This window comes from Bos indicus, chromosome 23, assembly GCF_029378745.1.
Source record: "Bos indicus isolate NIAB-ARS_2022 breed Sahiwal x Tharparkar chromosome 23, NIAB-ARS_B.indTharparkar_mat_pri_1.0, whole genome shotgun sequence".
In the NCBI taxonomy this organism is placed as follows: domain Eukaryota; kingdom Metazoa; phylum Chordata; class Mammalia; order Artiodactyla; family Bovidae; genus Bos; species Bos indicus.
Genome location: NC_091782.1, coordinates 11,058,097 through 11,076,562, shown reverse-complemented (window position 1 = coordinate 11,076,562; position 18,466 = coordinate 11,058,097). Strand labels below are relative to the sequence as shown.

Genomic DNA, 18,466 nt, shown 5'->3' with positions numbered 1-18,466 from the left:
TAAATGGAAAGGAATGAATATCCTTAATACTAAACATAGTTGGAAAGTTTCAGAGAATTGTTTATCCCAGAAGGAAAAGTCTAACCAATCAAGAGGAAAATACATATCTATATGCATTTTTCCTATATTATACTAACATAAAGCCACTTATCTAATATGAAATTACCCTGAAAATGAGCTGAGTTTGAGTGCAGTGGCTAAGTAGGCCCTGAGAAATTGACCTCTGAACATTTCTGAGGAGGTGGCTGAGAAATTTGATTTTTCAAGTTATAGTAGACTTGATTCCTTCACATTTTACATTTATTATTCCACTAAGGGATTACAGCTGTGTTATTGATGATGTTGCCTTTGGCTTTTCCATTTTATTTAAACATGTTTGTGAATGAGGTTAAAGCTCTTAAAAAAGGGCTTCTGTATTCAGTTAACCCTCGTATATCACTGGAGAAATAGCCATTCAGTTGTTTTTCAACCCAGACATCTGAAGCCAAGAAAATGTTTAAGCCTTTATCTACTTGGTATTAAATTTGTGGCATTTTGATAATTACCTACTAAATAATTAGTTTTTCTTGTGTTACAGTAGAGGATGTCTCTGTCAGGTTAAGTTAGAACTGTTTCCACTTTATTATCTGCTAAACTATCTTATTCATATAGTTACAGTAATTTTTAAGTTTAAACCTAAAACAGAAATAAATATGATTGAGCTTAAATTTCCCAACTGGGTGGACTAAGCTTCAACAGGACATAATCCATATGTCTCCAGATGCAAAGAAGAAGGGGAAATACTCTTTTATCACGGCCCTACATTAGCCAGTCACAAGGAGCAGCTCTGCTGACTGTCCTGTCTCCCCTCTCTCAGTCCACCTGGAAGGCCGCTGTGGTGGAAGGACGTTTGACTGCAGAGATGTGGGGTTCATCGTTGGTGAAGGAGAAGACCACGACATTCCAATCGGAATCGACAAAGCCCTGGAGAAAATGCAGCGTGAGGAACAATGTATTTTATATCTTGGACCACGGTAAGCAGTGTACTGGTTCAGTACACAGTGACTGAGGTTATCTAAAGAACAGGGATACACTTGTTTTTTCAATCAGCATTTTGCTATTTTCAGTGAAGTTAATGCCAAGAGTGGAAACAATTAATTAAATCAGGCTACAGTTAGAGTGAGTTAATGGGCCTTATAATATTACAGAGGTTTGTAAGCCTGTTCACTTGATTGATGTGTGTTCAGGATAGGACTGACAGGCGAGTTTTGCTTCTCTGTTTGTTTTGCCGGCCATGTCGCCAAGACAGGAAGCTCTTGCCCCTTCTCCCTTTTTCTCTGAATTAGGCTGGAGGCGGTAAAACGTGGGGGCTGGAAGTAGAAGCAACATTTGGATGATTTATTACCACTTGAATCTGTGCCACCTGTTCTTATACAGACTCTCTGAAAAAAGAGTGCTCTTCCTGGATCTAAAGGCAGAGGAGATGACTCATTTTTGCCTAAATTTTTCCCATCATAAGGATATCCATTAGCACTTCCAAGCTTAGAACTATCAGACACTAACAGTCTCTCTTGTGAAAACATGTTTGGTATTATTTTTAGACCTAAAATTATACCATGGATCTAACCCTTCTATCTTGAGAAATGGACCCTTGAGAGAAACCAGGGTGTTTTGATTCTATTTGTGTGAAAGTGCATCTGCTTATCTCGTGTCTCCTCTCTCCCTGGATCCTTGGGTTTCAGTCAGTAGGATTTTGAGTTACTGGGAATCCTGATGACCTGCACTTGCCAATAGGTATTCTTGTGCCTTTTGTACAATTGCTTGCCTTGTGTAGCCTTAGTCCTAATCCAATGGCATATTTACCTTTGCCCTGACGCTTGAGTCATAATTGTATTTCTCAAGTGATGTTCCAGTCATGCCACTAATCCACTTGAAAAGCCTTGCAAAATGCTCTACATCTCGAACCCTTTAGAGCCTTCACTGAGGCACCTTTTATTTAATACCTTCTTTTTCTCTGCTTATTCCTTTCTGAACTAGTATATTCCCACCTTTGTGTTTTATTTGCATTTACTATGTAAATAGTAGTATGTACTTCACTCAGATGAATCTAGTTCTCTCTTCTATAAGAACCTATTTTTTAACTCAGGTGGGGCATAGACAGGCCATCACTTCCATATCTAAGTAATATCTAATTATTTTTAATCCAGCATCCCAAAGTTACATTAGTTCTAAGCTCATATAAAGAGAGTGGTATTTATGCACATATATTTTCAAATTTAAGTTCCTTGCAGAGGAGTTCTGCTTGTATTGTAAACATATTATATGAATCAGTTTATTACATTTTGACCTAGCTGACAAGCCAGTTGTGGGAACAGATGTCTCAATTGTAATGGGCAGAGAGAAGCCGGAGTTACCCTTATATTTATTAATGCAGATGGTTCCTTGCAGGTTTAAATTGTGGTTTTAAAAAAAAGAAACAAAAAACATGCAGCTTACCGGCCGTGTATACTTGACTCTAAGTCTGTTTCCCTTTCTATAAAATGGGGATAGCAGTATCTGCCTCACAGAGTTGTGGAGGACTAAGTAAGAGAAGGCATGTAAGGAGTGTAGCAAAGTGCCTGACACACCCGGACCCTCAGCATATTGGCTGATATTGCTGTCCTGATGACTCTCCCATTTGACTCTCAGACCACAGGGAAAAGGAAACCCTGTTTTAACATGTGGTAGATTTTTCAGGCATAAAAGTAGGCAACAAGTTTTCATGAATTTCTAGGTCTAAGAGGTTTTTCATATGTTTTGTGGAAATAGCATGGTTAGAAAGGAACACATTATTTCCTCTTTAAGATGTTGCTTAGTATGTTAAGGAGTCACGAAGTGCAATGCCTGTAACAGGAGACTGCCCACACGTGCACCATGTAAGTAAGATCTGTATATGTAGAGAATCCGGGCGTGCGGGGAGTGTGTACAGTGAATTCGCTTGTCTTACCAGGTTCCCACTTAACAGACACACTGCAGCTGAGTGTGGCTATAAATATGGCTATTGCAAATATGTGTTTGGTGTTACTGTTAGGGTCACCTGTATTTCATTCTCCAAAAGATTTCCAGGGCATATACCTTCTCTTTGATTCTGACAAGACTCCTTGACAGGATGTTTTCATAATAAAGAACTCATAAAACACATCCAGAGAATCCCATTTTCTTACCTCTCATCAGGACAATGTCTTTAATATTGTTTTAAATATGGTGACTGGTTAATTTTTCTTGTTTTAGGTAAAGTATGGCTAGTTTTAACTTTTTTCTTCCTTGTCTTCTGTACGGCACCGACCCCAAACAAAAACAGGCTGTCAAGATCCAGAGTATCTCATTATGAGGCAGTGTGGTTCAAAAACTAAACAATTATCTGGGACCCACACAGTCTGAATTTAAATCCTGGCTCCACCACTGCCTCTGTGTGACTCTCAGGAAGCACTTCTGAGTCTTAGTTCCTTCATCTGTAAAAAGGGAATAATCGCATGTAAGGTACAGGTGGTGGTTGTGTGCACAAAAGGGTATAATGGTCATGAGCAATCAGTGTTTCTCTGCTCTCCGCAGGCGCCTGTCAGTTTATGAACATTGATACTGGATTCCTTCTGTTACTGTAACCCAGCCTGTCTTTTGGTTAAGCCTGAAATTCCATTTGTGGTGGTCTTTCACTTGGGCTCCCCAGGTAGCGCAGCAGTAAGGAATCCACCTGCCAGTGCAAGAGATAGTGGGGTCGATCCCTGTGCTGGAAAGATCCTCTGGAGAAGGAAATGGCAACCCACTCCAATATTCTTGCCTGGAGAATCTCATGGACAGAGGAGCCTGGCAGGCTACAGTCTATGGGGTTGCAAAGAGTCGGACATGACTGAGAATGCATGTCTTTCAATCAGATGAATTTGTGGGTCCTTCCTCACCCTGCCTAATCCAGAGTAAATCAGACAAGCTTCTGTATAATTGGAAGTCAATTTAGATGCTCCCAAAACAGTTCCCTGGGATTGTGTTCCATATACCTCTTCACAGAATGGACTGTACAACTACGCTGTCAGTAAACACAGCGCTCAGCAAGGACTCACCTGCCTACCTGCTTCCCAGCAGTTAAAGAATGTCCTTTATTTACCAGATGGCAGGAACAAAATAGGAGATACAGCAGTCTGAGAGCTCAAAGTAGAAAACTAGTCACCACTTCCTACAGTTGGCCACTGGTAATTATGTCCGCTTTTATTTCTTTGCTGAAGATACCCTTTGCCCTGCTATTAAAACCGCCACACCCCATTCCTACCAGCTTTCAGTCCGTCTCTGTGCCTTCTCTGGCTCTAGCTTCCACTGTCTTGTGTGACAGTGGAGGTATGTGAGTAAACATTTTCTTCCTGAAAAATTGAGGCAGGGAGGAGAGAAGTGGTGCAGACAGCAAGAGATGAGTGTTCCTACTCCAATCCTCTTACCCCAGAGAAAACTGAAGCTATTAACACATCAATCCAGTTTTGGCATCTTTCATCCCATAGCCTGAGTGTTTGAGTTACTAAGTTTTTTGCAGTGCCATTCCATATATTAAAGAGAAGTTGGCTTGAAACACATGGGAGTAGAATTATTCCAGGGAACATTTTCCTATTATGCTGGGCATTGTTCTACATGCTGGGAAACCGCTGAACCAGACAGACAAAGCTCCATCAGAATTTCCGTTCTCGTAGACGTGTGCTCCCTCGAATGCCTTGCATTTGTTAAAATCTTAAATGGTCTGAAAAAAACAGATTTCTGTATCCTCAGTAATTGTATTCAGTAAGTTTGGCTAAAAAACGCAGTGTTTTGTAGTGTTACAGCCAGGGAGCTATGGGAATGCAGTGCAGCGTGTTTCTCTTGATGAGGCATTAGAGCTTGCTGGGGCTGCTTTTTTACATTATATTTTGTGTTTTCTAGTATGCTTTCTAAAAGTCTTGAAGAAATACTGTGAGGATATATATCCTTTCTGGTGTGTGATCCTTTCCCCCCATTTATCTGACTGGAAATGGCACTTCTGGAAGGGGACAATATTTTAAAGTTAAAAGCTCATTAAAACATACCTCTCCCACATAGCACTTTAACAATTATAGTGTCTGTCTTCTCTAGGTCCTGATGAAGCTTCAGCCCTGATAGTCAAATAGTGTCTGTTTTTTTTAAAAAGAACTAGATATAAAATCAAACAGAGAAAAAGACAGTGACATTTACAATTATATTAAGCAAGCTGTCCCAAGGAGTCCAGGTGTTGCATCACACAGGAATGTAAGGAAGAAGACTAAATGGAGCCTGGCTTCTTAAAAAACCACAGCAGTGGTACTTGGCACTGTATGTTCTGACCAACATCTGGTTTATCTTCAGGGTCTCTGATGTGTGTAGTTTGCAAATGAGAGCTCTATGCTAATGTGATGCGTCAAGATACCGAAGGAGGTGCCTGGAAATAAACCAGTTCTTTAAAGTTGTTTGTTTTTTTTTTTCCCTCTCCATTTCAGATATGGTTTTGGAGAGGCAGGGAAGCCTAAATTTGGCATTGAACCTAATGCTGAGCTTATATATGAAGTTACACTTAAGAGCTTCGAAAAGGTGAGAAAATACCAACTTCTCTGAAATCATGACAGATTTTCTTCTCCATCCACTTCTTGTAAATTAGTATCTTACATTACCAGATGGTATAGATAGAAGGTATTTGTATGTCGTGCTTTCCATGACCGAGTTTGTCCCCTGTCTCTGATGCTGCTCCTAAAGCACAGCACAGCTGATACACAACCAAGGAGCCCAGGGTTCTTATTTTGTTCCTGTGTGTCAGCCTTTTTTTTTTTATTATTATTAACTTTTTTGGGTAGAAGCCAAGACTTGTTCCCTTATTTGTTCCTAGACTTGTTCTTTTTGTACTTTTTTTCCTGGGTTGAAGACAAAAAGGTTCATGTTCTTGCCAAGCAGCTCCTTGGGGGAGTGGGGTGCAGTTTTCCAGGGCTGAACGGGTTGTACCCTTCACAAGAGTTGCAAAGAGGCCGTCATTGTGGCTCCAAGTTATTATCCAAAATACAAGGCTTCGTGCACCACCAGGCTCCATGACAAGGGACACAAGGAACAAATCTGTTAACCTTAGACCTTTTCTTTTCATACCTGTCCAAGTAGAAAAAAGTGTTGGCCTCAGGATCCAGAAACGGCATGCCTCCTTGAGCATACTGCCATCTCAGATCCACCTCTGGAGGCTCCCAGCAGCAGCTTCCCTGGACAAACAAAACATTTGCCTGAGCTGGGTACACTGTCACATCCAGCTATGTCCCTGCCCACCAAAGTCTCCCTTCCCTGAGAGCCTTGTGAGTGCGTTTTTAAGACATTTTTCATCCCCTCCCAGTGCTACCTCCATGTTCCTTACTTTAAGCTTTGGACTAGAAAATGAACATTTTTTTGTTATTAGACACAGAAAGGAAATCATTGTCCTGAGGGCCTCTTAATGTTGGGCTGAGAAAGGGGAGGACAGCTTTGGGATCCTCTCCTAATGGTGATGCTCCGGATCATAACACAAACAGACACACGCTCTTTTCACAGCTATTGCTTGTTGTCAGATAATGTCTTCTGAAGTCCTGATCCTCCAAAGTTGTCTTCATGGCACAAAGTTGTTTTAAATAGGGAAAAAGGGATCTTTTGCACATGGTTATTTAGGCCTTTGGCTTTCTTGTTTCCATGTCAGTAAAGTAACCCCCACCCCTTCCCATCGTGGCCCTGTGGCCCTGGCCCACTCAGGCGCCCTCTCACTCCTGAGTAGTACTGTGGTACACCACAGCAAGCCTGTGCTCAGTCACGGCCCCAAGGGCACATTTGAAACCACGTGATCAATCCATGAAGATACAGCAGTCCAACATAGGAGCACCTCAGTATATAAGGCAGCTGTTAATAGACATAAAAGGAGAAATTGACAGTAACACACTCATAGTGGGGACTTTAACACCCCACTTACATCAGTGAACAGATCATCCAGACAGAAATCAATAAGAAAACACAGGCCTTAAATGACATATGACAGTTAAGACAAGATGGACTTAATTGATAGTTATAGAGCAGTCCCTCCAGAAGCACCAGAAGACACATTCAAGTGCACATGGAACATTCTCTAGGACAGGTCACATGCTGGGCCACAGGGCAAGCCTTGGTAAATTTAAGAAAACCGAAATTGTTTCAAGCATCTTTTCTGACCACAGTGCTATGAGATTATATACTTGAAACCATGTGACGGTGTGTGATGTTGTTGGTAGCAACATGATTTAATTTTCTGTTTTGTAATATTAAGAACAGACTTATAATCCACTGAAGCTTCATAATTCTTATCAGTAAATTGACAATGGCTGTGTCAGTGCTTTTCCCCTAAAGGACCTCTCAGATTGTGATGTTGACTCTCTATGATCCAGCTGTTCTTAATAAAAGTGCAGTTGTCCCTGGACTCATATCTGTAATGTGGGAAAGTAATGATACACACAAATTAGCAGGTGATCATGAAAGTGCTTGTTTATGTCTTTGCATCACCTCCGTCCTCCCACTTATGTTTTCCTTGAAATTCCCCAAGTAAACTTGTGCTAGTTTGGAGGCTTCAGGTCTGATTGTTTCACAGTGAATATAGACAATTACATGACCTGGAATTTTTAAAACTGTGTTTGAGTATATAACTGTGACTTGCCTGCAGTAGTGTTCCCATTTTAGAGTTAAAAACTGAATCTTGAGAGAAACAGCTTGCCAAAATTGTAATAACAGTATAGCAGCAGAATGAGAAAAGAGGCCCCAGCTTTCATTGTGTGGCCTCACCTTGTAATTCTAAAGATGCACTCTTAAAGAGTGCTCAACAGCCCATGTTTCTTACAGCGTTACCGCCCAAGCCTCCCTCTTGAGCAGCATGGGTCAAGCTACACCTTTGTTCTCATGGAGGGTGAGTTCTAACCTACCAGCATCAGCAAGGGCACACAGTTTTAAAAGCCACTGTGTTTCAAGGTGTAGAAGTAGCTATAGTTTTTTCTTAGTTTTTTCAGCTGATGCTTTTCCTTCTTAGTTCATCTAACCATCGTCACGCATTTATACAACAGGCCAAAGAATCCTGGGAGATGGATACCAAAGAAAAACTGGAGCAGGCTGCCATTGTCAAAGAGAAGGGGACTGTGTACTTCAAGGTACGTTAAGTCTTTGTACAATACTTTCCATCTCAAAGAATTTACTCAACTATCAGTGAAGTGTGCTGATATCCCCTATCCTGAATTCTGTCAGTACCCTTCAGGATAAGAATAAGCCTGAATTTTTACAAGTCTGTCATTTTCAGTATAAGAAATGATAAGGCAGAATGAATTAGTGTGACACAGAATACAAATGCCTCTTTTACACATTCTGATCTAGACTGTAACCATCCATAGCATCAGACCAGGTCTGGCTTGCCCACTCACCGTGTATCAGTTAAGGCCTCAAGCCCTGTGCTTGGAACATAGTGGGCCATCACCAAGTGTTTGTGCAACAAAACAAAGAATGAATAGAATAATTGTGAGCAGATAGTAGCATTCAAAGGGATAAGTTTCATATCATTTTCCCTTTCCACTGTTTTGGGGAAGTCACTTAGGTACATGATAAAAGTTCATGCACAGATTTCAAAAGGAACTGAACCCAATATAAAAAGTGCAAAGAGAATTTGTTACTAGATTTTTAAATAATAAATTGTTAGGAATCAACATAGGGTTGCCAGAAAGGCTAGTAACTCTCATTATTCACTTTAACATTATTCACTTTATTTAACATTATTCACTTTACCCGCTTAAATGAGTTGAGTGGGTACAAATCATAACTTAAAGCATTTCTTACTGTGGGTGTAGATAATATATATTTATTTATAACTCATATATACTGGATTCCCTGGTGGCTCAGAGGTAAAGAATTTGTCTGCAATGCAGGAGACATGGATTCTATCCCTCAGTTGGGAAGATTTTCTGGAGAAGGAAATGGCAACCCACTCCAGTATTCTTGCCTGGGAAATCCCCATGGACAGAGGAGCCCGGTCGCAAAGAGTCAGACACAACTTAGTGACTAAATGACAATATCAACTCAGTGTAATAAAACAGCTTAGCTGTTCAGAAACTAATTGGTTGCTGATGACTCAGTGTTGCAAAGCCAGGTATCATATAGCTGTGTCCTGAATATATACAGAGAGATGGCCAGAATTTGTAACCAGCAGCAGAAATCAGTGCTGAAGTAGCTATACAATTATTTAACTTCATTGCGTCTTAGCATCATAACTACAATAGTGATTTGTGTATTTCATAATGTTATGAACCCTCTTAAAATTACTGATGTTTGGATAAAACCTGGATCATACATATTATTTTTAACATGCAATTTGATAGACAAAATCTTTCAAAACATTAGTCTATTGGGGAAAAATTAATGAAAAGGTTCAGAACCACTGACCTAAGACTTTTTCTCCCAGAATGTCTCTGAACGTTTTGCACTAAAAAAAACTTCCCTGGAGGCACCTTCACATTTATAGGTAACAGATCCCAGCGGCGATCCTAGTTTTAACTATACGACTTTAGAAATGGTAGGTGGGTTCCTATACACATTCCCTTTTCAGATGTCAGGGCAAGTTCCAGTCTGCCTAGCAGCCTTCCTGGGCCTCGACTTTTCAGGGTGTGTGACTTGGGCACAAGCGCAGGGGCCTGGTGTGGCGGCCAGAGCAGAGATGGGGCACGGTCATGCCACCCACACAGCGAGCCCTATTCTCAGTGACCTGTCGGCTTGGTTTACACCTAAGTGGGTAAGTCTCTGCTCTTAGTAGGGTAGAATTGTAGAAAGCTTTTAAATGGAAGTGATTTTGGTGTTCAGAGTGTAAACTCCTCATATGAACCTCTGAACACTAAAGAAAGGTAGGAGAGGATGTCTTCATTTGGCTCTGAAAATAATTATTAAGCACATGTAACATGACGTTGCACCCGGCACTGTGCAGGTCAGCTAAACAGACAGGATTTGTGCCCTCATAGCTGGCACCTGGTCAGTGTCTCTCTCCTCTGACTTGGAGGCAGAGTGGGAAGAAGGCTGAGGATACTTCTTACCAAGAGGTTCTTGCGCCCCCTTGTGCTCCTTGGGGATAAAGCGTTCTTAAAGCAGCTGAGTGAAGGGTCATCTTTCAGCCACAGGACCCTTTGTAGACTCACCAGGTTTTGCTATGTTTTGACCACCATTACTGAACCAGGAAGCCAGTGCTCTGATTCAGAAACAAGTTGTCCATGACTCTTGGATTTTAGGAGTTTAGGTTAAAAACTCAAAACCCTCTTTTGCTCCAGAAGAGTGAAGGAAAGAGAAGACTTCTCAACCTTGGCACAGTTGACATTTGAGGCTGTAAAATTAATTCTGTTTGGTGGGAGGTTCTGTGCATTTAGCAGTAGCCCTGGCCCCTACCCACTAGATGCCAGTGGTACACACACATTCTCCAGTCGTGACAACTAAAGAACATCTCTAAACATTACCAGATGGTCACCTGGGGGCAGAATCACCCTAGTTGAGAACTCCAGTTTTAGTCCATCAGAAGCAGAAATAACACAAAGATCTTTGCTCATTTTAAGTTGAGATATAAAAATTATATATACTATATATGAAAGGACTATCGAGAAAGTAAAATGCTCTTTAAGTGTAAAGAACATGTACATAAAGTCTAATACTTGGGGGTTTTTATTTTCTTTCAGAAACTATAGCCTCTCTACCATTCTGATAGTCAGCACCTACCGAAGTGATCGGATCTGGTCTTTGTCCTCCCTGGCTCTTTCCTTCCTCTATGACAATATATTAGATAGAAAGGTAATTAGAGGAGGATGAGAGAGAGGAAGAAGAAACTAGACATAACAGGGAAAATGCCTGCCCTTCTCACTGAATCTAAACAAAAGGACAGCTTTCATTTTCACCCATATCTCCATTTTGCTCCCAGTGATTGAAAAACTTGATTCCATAGTTATATTCCTTTGACCTTAATATTTACTTAGCAAACCATCATCAAGAACCACCTTGTGTTAAACTCTGAATATTACAAAAGGGATAGGGCATGATTCCTGTCCCAAAAAGCTTATAATCCAGCAAGAGAAAAGACAATGACAGAAAATGCCAGCCCCTGAAACTGGTAAGGACTTCACTCTTGAGTAGTGGGGCCTAAGGCTATGACAAACTACAAGGACAGCCAGCCCCCAGCTTATACCTGTGTGAAAGCAACATGCATCCAGTAGAAACCATACTTTGAATTTGGGTTTGCCTCTACCCAGACTGGTGATGTCATCAGCAGTGAGCACAGCTCCCAGCCATGGGATCACGGGGCTAAATAACCGACACAGCGGCTCTGGACCCACACACCTTTCTGGTTTTCACTTTCAGGACAGTATTCAATAAATTACATGAGATATTCAGCAGTCTATTATAGGCTTTGTGTTAGATGATTTTGCCCAACTGTAGGCTAGATCACACTGAAGGTAGGTCAGGCTAAGCTATGCTGTTCAGTAGGTGAGGCATATGAAATGCACTTCAGTTTCCCTGGGCATACTGGGGGGTGATCCCCATGTAAGCTGAGGAAGACTGTACCTTCATATCCAGGCCCTCCACTTGGAACTGTGTCTACCCCATCCTCATCACCGGAAACTGACATCAGGGCTTCCTTTCTACAGTAATAGAGCATATGTATCATTCATGTGAATTATACAGTTTTTATTCACAGTTGTTACTGAGTGAAAATATGGTTAAGAGAAAAGTCTTTCTCATGTAGTCAGGTGACTAACACCTGTGTTACTTTTGTTTTATAGTTACGTATGCCGGACAGCTGTTGATTGTGTATATTCCCCCGGTCTGTAGATCAGTGGTTAGCAGACCGCAGCCTGTCTCTGTAGGCAGGGCTCTCCTGGGACTCAGACCACAGCCTGTTTCTGTAGGCAGGGCTCTCCTGGGACTCAGCCACCCCCTTTGTTTATATATTGTCTGTCGCTGCTTTAGTAGCCAGGACAGAGTTACAGCAGAGACTGTTTGGTCTGCAAAGCCTAAAATATTATCTGCCCCCTTATAGGAAAAGTTTGTCAACCCTTGGTTTAGCTAACGAAGATCTGCTGGGTTTGGGACTAGCACTTACCAGAATATAGTATCCACTGTCCAGGGCTGATTATCAGGAGAAGGGGAAAGTAACTTCCCTTCAAGTAAACTACTGACATAGTCTATAGCCACTCACAGGCCTTATGAAAAGTTTGGTAAATACTGGCACCAAAGAATGTAACTCAGAAGCCTTGATGCCCGTGTGCTGAAGAGAGTGAGATGGTAAATGCTGGCGAAGAGCATCACAGTGCCCACCCTGCAGCAGCTCAGAGGTCACTGGGGTTGAGAAGGAACAGGGAGAGGTGTCTGGAGAGCAGGACACTCGCGCACCCTGCTTGGGATGAGGGGGTGGTTCCCTTCTGAGGATCTGCTTCGCTCCCTTTGAACTCGCTCCAGAGCCAGGACAGCAAGTAATTACTAGCTTCTCTCTCTCAGGGAGGCAAGTACATGCAGGCGGTGATTCAGTATGGGAAGATAGTGTCCTGGTTAGAGATGGAATATGGCTTATCAGAAAAGGAATCGAAAGCTTCCGAGTCTTTTCTGCTTGCTGCCTTCCTGAACCTGGCCATGTGCTACCTGAAGCTCAGAGAGTACACCAAAGCCGTGGAGTGCTGCGACAAGGTAGAGTGTCTGCGTGTGGGATGAACGTTACATAGCCTGGATCTTTTTCCCTGTCTTCATGCTTAGTCATCCTACACTTCCTCTCAGCCAGGGTTTGGGTTTTTTCATTTTGTTTTGTTTGAGATTATTTATTTCTCAGTAAGAACTGGGAAATTCAGAAAGTTTTTTTTTTACTACAGTCATACTTTCCTTATGCCTAGACTGTTTATAATACATTATGAGTTAAAAGTTTTGATAAAATTAAGCAATATTTATCCATGACCTTAAGTCTGTGGCATTTGGTACCAGGTTACACAATTTTATAAAAACAGATTTAACTTATTAAGCCTTTTAGGTCTTTAAGAAGAGGCTGTGATGGTTCATCCAGAGATATTTACATATTTTTATTATCATATTTATTCACTGCCTAGGATTACACATAAATAATTTGCAAGACCCACAAAGCATCAGCACCCTCATTCCATCTGTGTTGTTAACATGGTAAGCAGTGCCTAAGCACTAACAACTGGTAGAAGTACCATATGTATGACTCTGTTCTTTTCTATACTAATGATGCTACTGTGTCAGGTATGAGGTCCCAGAGTGAACACTGTACATTTTACTATGGGTACAAGCTAGTAACTGGATGTATCTTAAAGACAGACAAAGGGAACAAGAAAAGCAAGCAACTATTTCAGGCCTTCTTTGTAAGATTGAGTTTTAAAATTTTGAGTTTTGTGGATCAGTATGTTATATGAAATATATAACATGATATATTAAATATATTAAATGGCATTTTGCCTGAGAGAATAATGTTACTGTTACATTTTTAAACCTTTGTTGTTCTTTCTTATAAAAGTAGTATAAAGTCATTCAATATTCAGACATTACAGAAACATCTAAGAATCTGAGTCCACTCATAAAATTCCCACTGACCCTCTCCCAAGGCCATGGTCATTCACGTCACACGCACATTCCTCTTGTTTTTCCATTTCCATAAGTAGAGTAACATGTATGTGTACTTTTTAATGAGAATGTATAGATTTATAGTTCTATAAAATAAGGCCATCTTTCCACATCTTATCAGTTCATCATATTCTTTTTAAAGTCTGCTTAGTATCCAGTGTATGTATCTATCAGTTTATTTAACCAACCTGTTTTGGTAGATTTCCAGGGTTTTGATATTACAAATTATATAGTGTCTCTCTGCATATGTATGGGATTATTTCTCTAGGATAAAATCCCTAGAAGTCGAAATACTGGGTCAAAAGACATTCTGTCAATATATTTAAATATGTTTAAATTTTAATACTTTATATATTATTGAATATTATCAGTGATTCCTCAGTATTATTGACAATAGAAAATTCTTATTTTCATTTTTAGTTCTTGGTTACTAATTAAGTTGTACATCTTTTCATTACTTGTATTGAAATAACTAGTATTTCTTCTCTGAATTGCTTGTTTACATCCTAAGATTATTAAAAAAAAAAATATCCATTTGGTACTTACATCTACTCCAACTAGGTTTGCTTTTTAAAAAAATAATAACCCTATTATATTTTTATGGAGGTTTGCATGTAAATATATTTGGATTAGAATTTATTTTTGTGTTTATGAGGTTAGAATCTAAATCTTATTTTCTACATAGAATCTCTTATTTTCTACATGGATAGTCACTGTTTTAGCCCCATTTATTGAAGTTAAAACCCTTTTTATACATGATTTATGTTACTATCTTTGTGATTATTAAATCTTTTTTATATACATACACGTGAATCTGTTTCCAAATGCTTTGTTCCACTAACCTGTTTTTTCATGGAGTACTGTTTTAATTTTAGTAGTTTAATAGTATATCTTTTTTTCTGGTAGGTCAAGTCCCCTCATTATTTTTGAGTTTACAGAAATTTTCTCAGCCAGTCTTAGGCATTTACTTCTTCCATTGGCATTTAAAATGAACTTCTCAAAAGCCCTCCTCCCAACCCCCCTTGGGATATTTATAGAAACTGCATTAAAAAAAGAAATGAATTTGATTATTTTGACCAGTAGTATATAATTGCTTTGAGCCTGGTCTTTTCTAAGTCTTTTGGCCAGAGACTTTTCTCTCCAAATTCCCACAAGGTACATGGCATTCTTTCTAAAATATAGCCCATCTGTCCCCAGGCCCTTGGACTGGACAGTGCTAATGAGAAGGGCTTGTACAGGAGGGGTGAAGCCCAGCTGCTCATGAACGAGTTCGAGTCAGCCAAGGGCGACTTTGAGAAAGTGTTGGAAGTAAACCCCCAGAATAAGGCTGCAAGACTGCAGATCTCCATGTGCCAGAAAAAGGCTAAGGAGCACAACGAGCGGGACCGCAGAATCTATGCCAACATGTTCAAGAAGTTTGCAGAGCAGGACGCAAAGGTACGTGCACAACCCACCCACCTTCAGGTTGCGGGAGGACGGACCGACCGGACCTCTGACTTCCATCCTAAGGAGGTTCCCGTAGGACACAGGCCCAGGAAGACAACCCGAGAGGCCACGAGGAGGGAAGAGGACTTCAGAGCTGATCAAGGCTGCTTGGATCTAGAGGACGAGCCGGGAGGGTACGCGGTTCAGTTCACCAGAGGCACAGTTGTGAGGCCCTGGCACGTCCATGCAAGAGAAGAGGGGAATTAATTCCCTAGAAGTGCACTAAGGCTTTTATTATTATTTTAAAAGCCAAACACAACACTTGCTTGTAGAAACTTCTGAGCTTCCTAGGAAATAAACTCTGAGGGGGAAGCCCCACCCCATGCCCTTTACTTTGAGGCTTGAGAGCCAACCTAGCAACCCAAGAGGAGCAGTCAGCCCCCCGGACCGCTCAGGTGTATTCTGGTCCTCACTGACCGTCCACTCAGACCCTCAGTCACGTGGACTTGACAGTCAAAGCTGTCCGTGGGGTGGGCTGGTCACTTTAACCAAAGAAAAGGGAAAGCTCCCAGGCTAACTGTGGCAGCAGCGCTGGGAGTGACCAGCTGTGAATCCCAATACAGTCGTGCTCACGCCCTCTTGTGTTAGACGTGACCATCTAGAGGAGCCAGGAAGCAACTGGACATTTCTTTTTTCCTCTAACCCTCTTGATTCCTGTTTGTTCCTTAGGAAGAGGCCAGTAAAACAATGAGCAAGAAGACTTTAGAAGGGGTCACCAACGAGAAAGAAATAGGAAGTCCATCGATGGACGAGCAGAAAGCCGAAGGGCACGTATGACACCACGCCACGGAGGGAAGAGTCCTAACACACTCGGCCCCTCCTCCATGGGCTTTCGCCCAACTCAGGACTAAACAGTGTTTAATGTAAAGTTTGTTATAGTCTATGTGATTCTGGAAGCAAACAGCAAAACTAGTAGCTTCCCAAAAACCACCACCCTGCTGCTGCCCAGAGCTCTCATCGCGGGGGCGGTGTGGGACCACTCCAGGTGGAACAGAGCAGCGTCTGTCAGTGTGGAGAGTGAGCCAGCACCTTAAGTCCTGCTCATTTCAGTTGATGTCAACTTGCAATATCCAATTCCGGGTCCCTTAAGATCATTCTAACAATTGGGGGCTGTCTGTTAGGTTTTACATTTGACTGAACTTTAATAGCACTGCAGAAACCTAGAATTCAATGCTTGATGAGTTTCTTCTTTCCTATAGTTGGGCAGGGGAGAGTTGAGGGTGGGGGAGGTTTTGTTTTCCAAATGACTGAAGTGCTCTGAATGCAAGCTGTTGCATTTTTAATGAACAGAACCCACTGTAGAGGGGCCAGGTCCCGTTCAGGTCCACAGCAGCATCACACACTTGAAAGCCAGAACCTCAGAGGCGTCTTGCTTGCTGACTTTGCCGCCTTAGTCAAGCAACCCCTCTGTGAGAGCGGTTTCTGCCCCGCAGCCTGTCCCCCAAGGGGGACCCTGTCATTCCTAAAACACTCTTCCATGATGGTGAGAAGGAGGTTCTGGATTAGCCTTCCCCACTTTGGATGAAGTTCTGAGACACTGAAATGTGAAGAAAGCAGTCAGAATTGTGCTTTTTCTTCCCTCCTCTGTCTGTTAGGAAAGAATGTTGCATCCAGTAATGCCTGCTCATTGCTACCGTTCAGTTTCTCACTTCCATTCTGATCTCTCCTATCAAGAATTTCAGACTTGTTCTTATATCTTTGACGTGGAGTGAGTTTTTATTTAACCTATCTGTCTAGGATCCTTGAAGCATTTTTTGTTGTCTTTTTAAAATTCCTGTCTCATAAACACGTGTATACTGATATATGGAAGTTTATTTACACTCCTATTTTTTTTTTTGACTTTTTACTACTAAGTAGCTTAATTTTTAAAAACAAAATCTGTGAGGTTGAAAAATCATTGCTCTTCTACATTAACCGTTTTCCTTGCAGGTTTGACATGCTGTAGCTTTCTTTTCCTGCACTGATAGCTGCTTTGTTCTGGTATGAGTTGTGGAAAAGAGTTGAAAACAGCTTCCCATGCAGGTACATCTAGCCTAAAATCTCCAGTACTTGGGCATTGAATTAGGGCAAGTCTTAAATACGAACATGTAGTTGAATTTTAGTCCTTACGGGTAAGCAAGATTAAGCATGGCTTTCTAGTCCCACAGCCTAAGAAATAAGAAACACTCATAGGAATGCATTTGGCAACCCAAAAAACATTTGTTTCAACCTAGAACATCTCACCTTTTTAAATCCTAAAAAACACTGGCAATTATATTTTAGATTCATTTTTATTTTTATGGTGGTTTTAACAAAACACTTTTATTCTTGGGTTAGGACCCATGTTAAAACATAAAAATAAAGTCATTTCCTTTTTATACCAGTTTTCGTCTCTATGGAACAAATGGAATCGAGTTTCTCCTTTAATGATAACTAGAATTCCTTTTAATTTCTCATGTACACACTTGTCTTTTTTCATGAGGTATTTCTTTAAAAAGCCCCAATCTCACCTAGAGAATATAAAGCAAAAGTTGATTTTGCTTATCTGCTTAACTGCCTAGTATTTGTAGCTCTGTTGACTAGAGCATGACTCCAACGAGGCCAAGATTGAAATTAGATCCTAAAAAGGCCAGTTAGATTTTTGCAGGTAACAAGCAAAATAGTATTCCCAAAACTAGATTCTCTTAGCCCACTGTCTCCCTAGTGTATGTTATGGGTCACGGGAACAGAAAGTGTGTGGAGTGGGGAGAGGGGAAGGTTGGGCAGGTGGTTCAGAGGAGACTATTACAAGGTGCCCATCACCTCTCAAGACAAAGAAACTTCATGTATTCTTGTATCAGATTCAGTAATTTTAAACAATTTGTCTAGAAATCAGCTGTCTCTTAGACTGCATTTGGAGTGGTGAGACAGATGAATTAATAGCAGATTGGTTTTTAAAACTATTCAGATGTACTTTTTTGGTGTTCCTTAAATAAATTCAGAAAAACAAATGTGATTTCCCATTATTCTTGTTGTTGTGTTGTTTTAATCGCTAAGTCATGTCTGACTCTTTTGTGACCCCATGGGCTATAATCCATCAGACTCCTCTGTCCATAGGATTCTCCAGGCAAGAATACTGGAGTAGGCTGCCATTTTCTTCTCTAAGGGATCTTCCTGACCCAAGGATCAAACCCGCTTCTCCTACATTGGTGGGCGGACTCTTTACCACTGAACTACCTGGGAAGCACCCCACCCCCACCATTATTCTTGGTTTTGCTCAAATAGTCTTCAATAAAAAGGTTGTTTTGGTTGGGAAACTACTTTGGGGGCCCAGCTGAAAAAATGAAACCTCAGAAAACTGACAAGAGACAACACT

At 41.0% G+C, this 18,466-nt stretch overlaps 1 protein-coding gene across 3 annotated transcripts in view; it reads left to right on the top strand.

Moving 5' to 3' along the window:
• FKBP5 (FKBP prolyl isomerase 5) overlaps positions 1-18,116 on the top strand; it is a 122,297-nt gene extending 104,181 nt beyond the window's left edge. For all 3 annotated transcript variants that reach the window (XM_070777862.1, XM_070777863.1, XM_070777864.1), the window contains 6 exons: positions 857-1,013; positions 5,484-5,574; positions 8,070-8,153; positions 12,517-12,702; positions 14,845-15,084; positions 15,802-18,116. In XM_070777862.1, the coding sequence (XP_070633963.1) occupies positions 857-1,013; positions 5,484-5,574; positions 8,070-8,153; positions 12,517-12,702; positions 14,845-15,084; positions 15,802-15,909 (866 nt within the window). In that variant the 3' untranslated portion in view covers positions 15,910-18,116. The remainder of the gene's footprint in view (positions 1-856; positions 1,014-5,483; positions 5,575-8,069; positions 8,154-12,516; positions 12,703-14,844; positions 15,085-15,801) is intronic.
• The last annotated feature ends 350 nt before the right edge of the window (positions 18,117-18,466 follow it).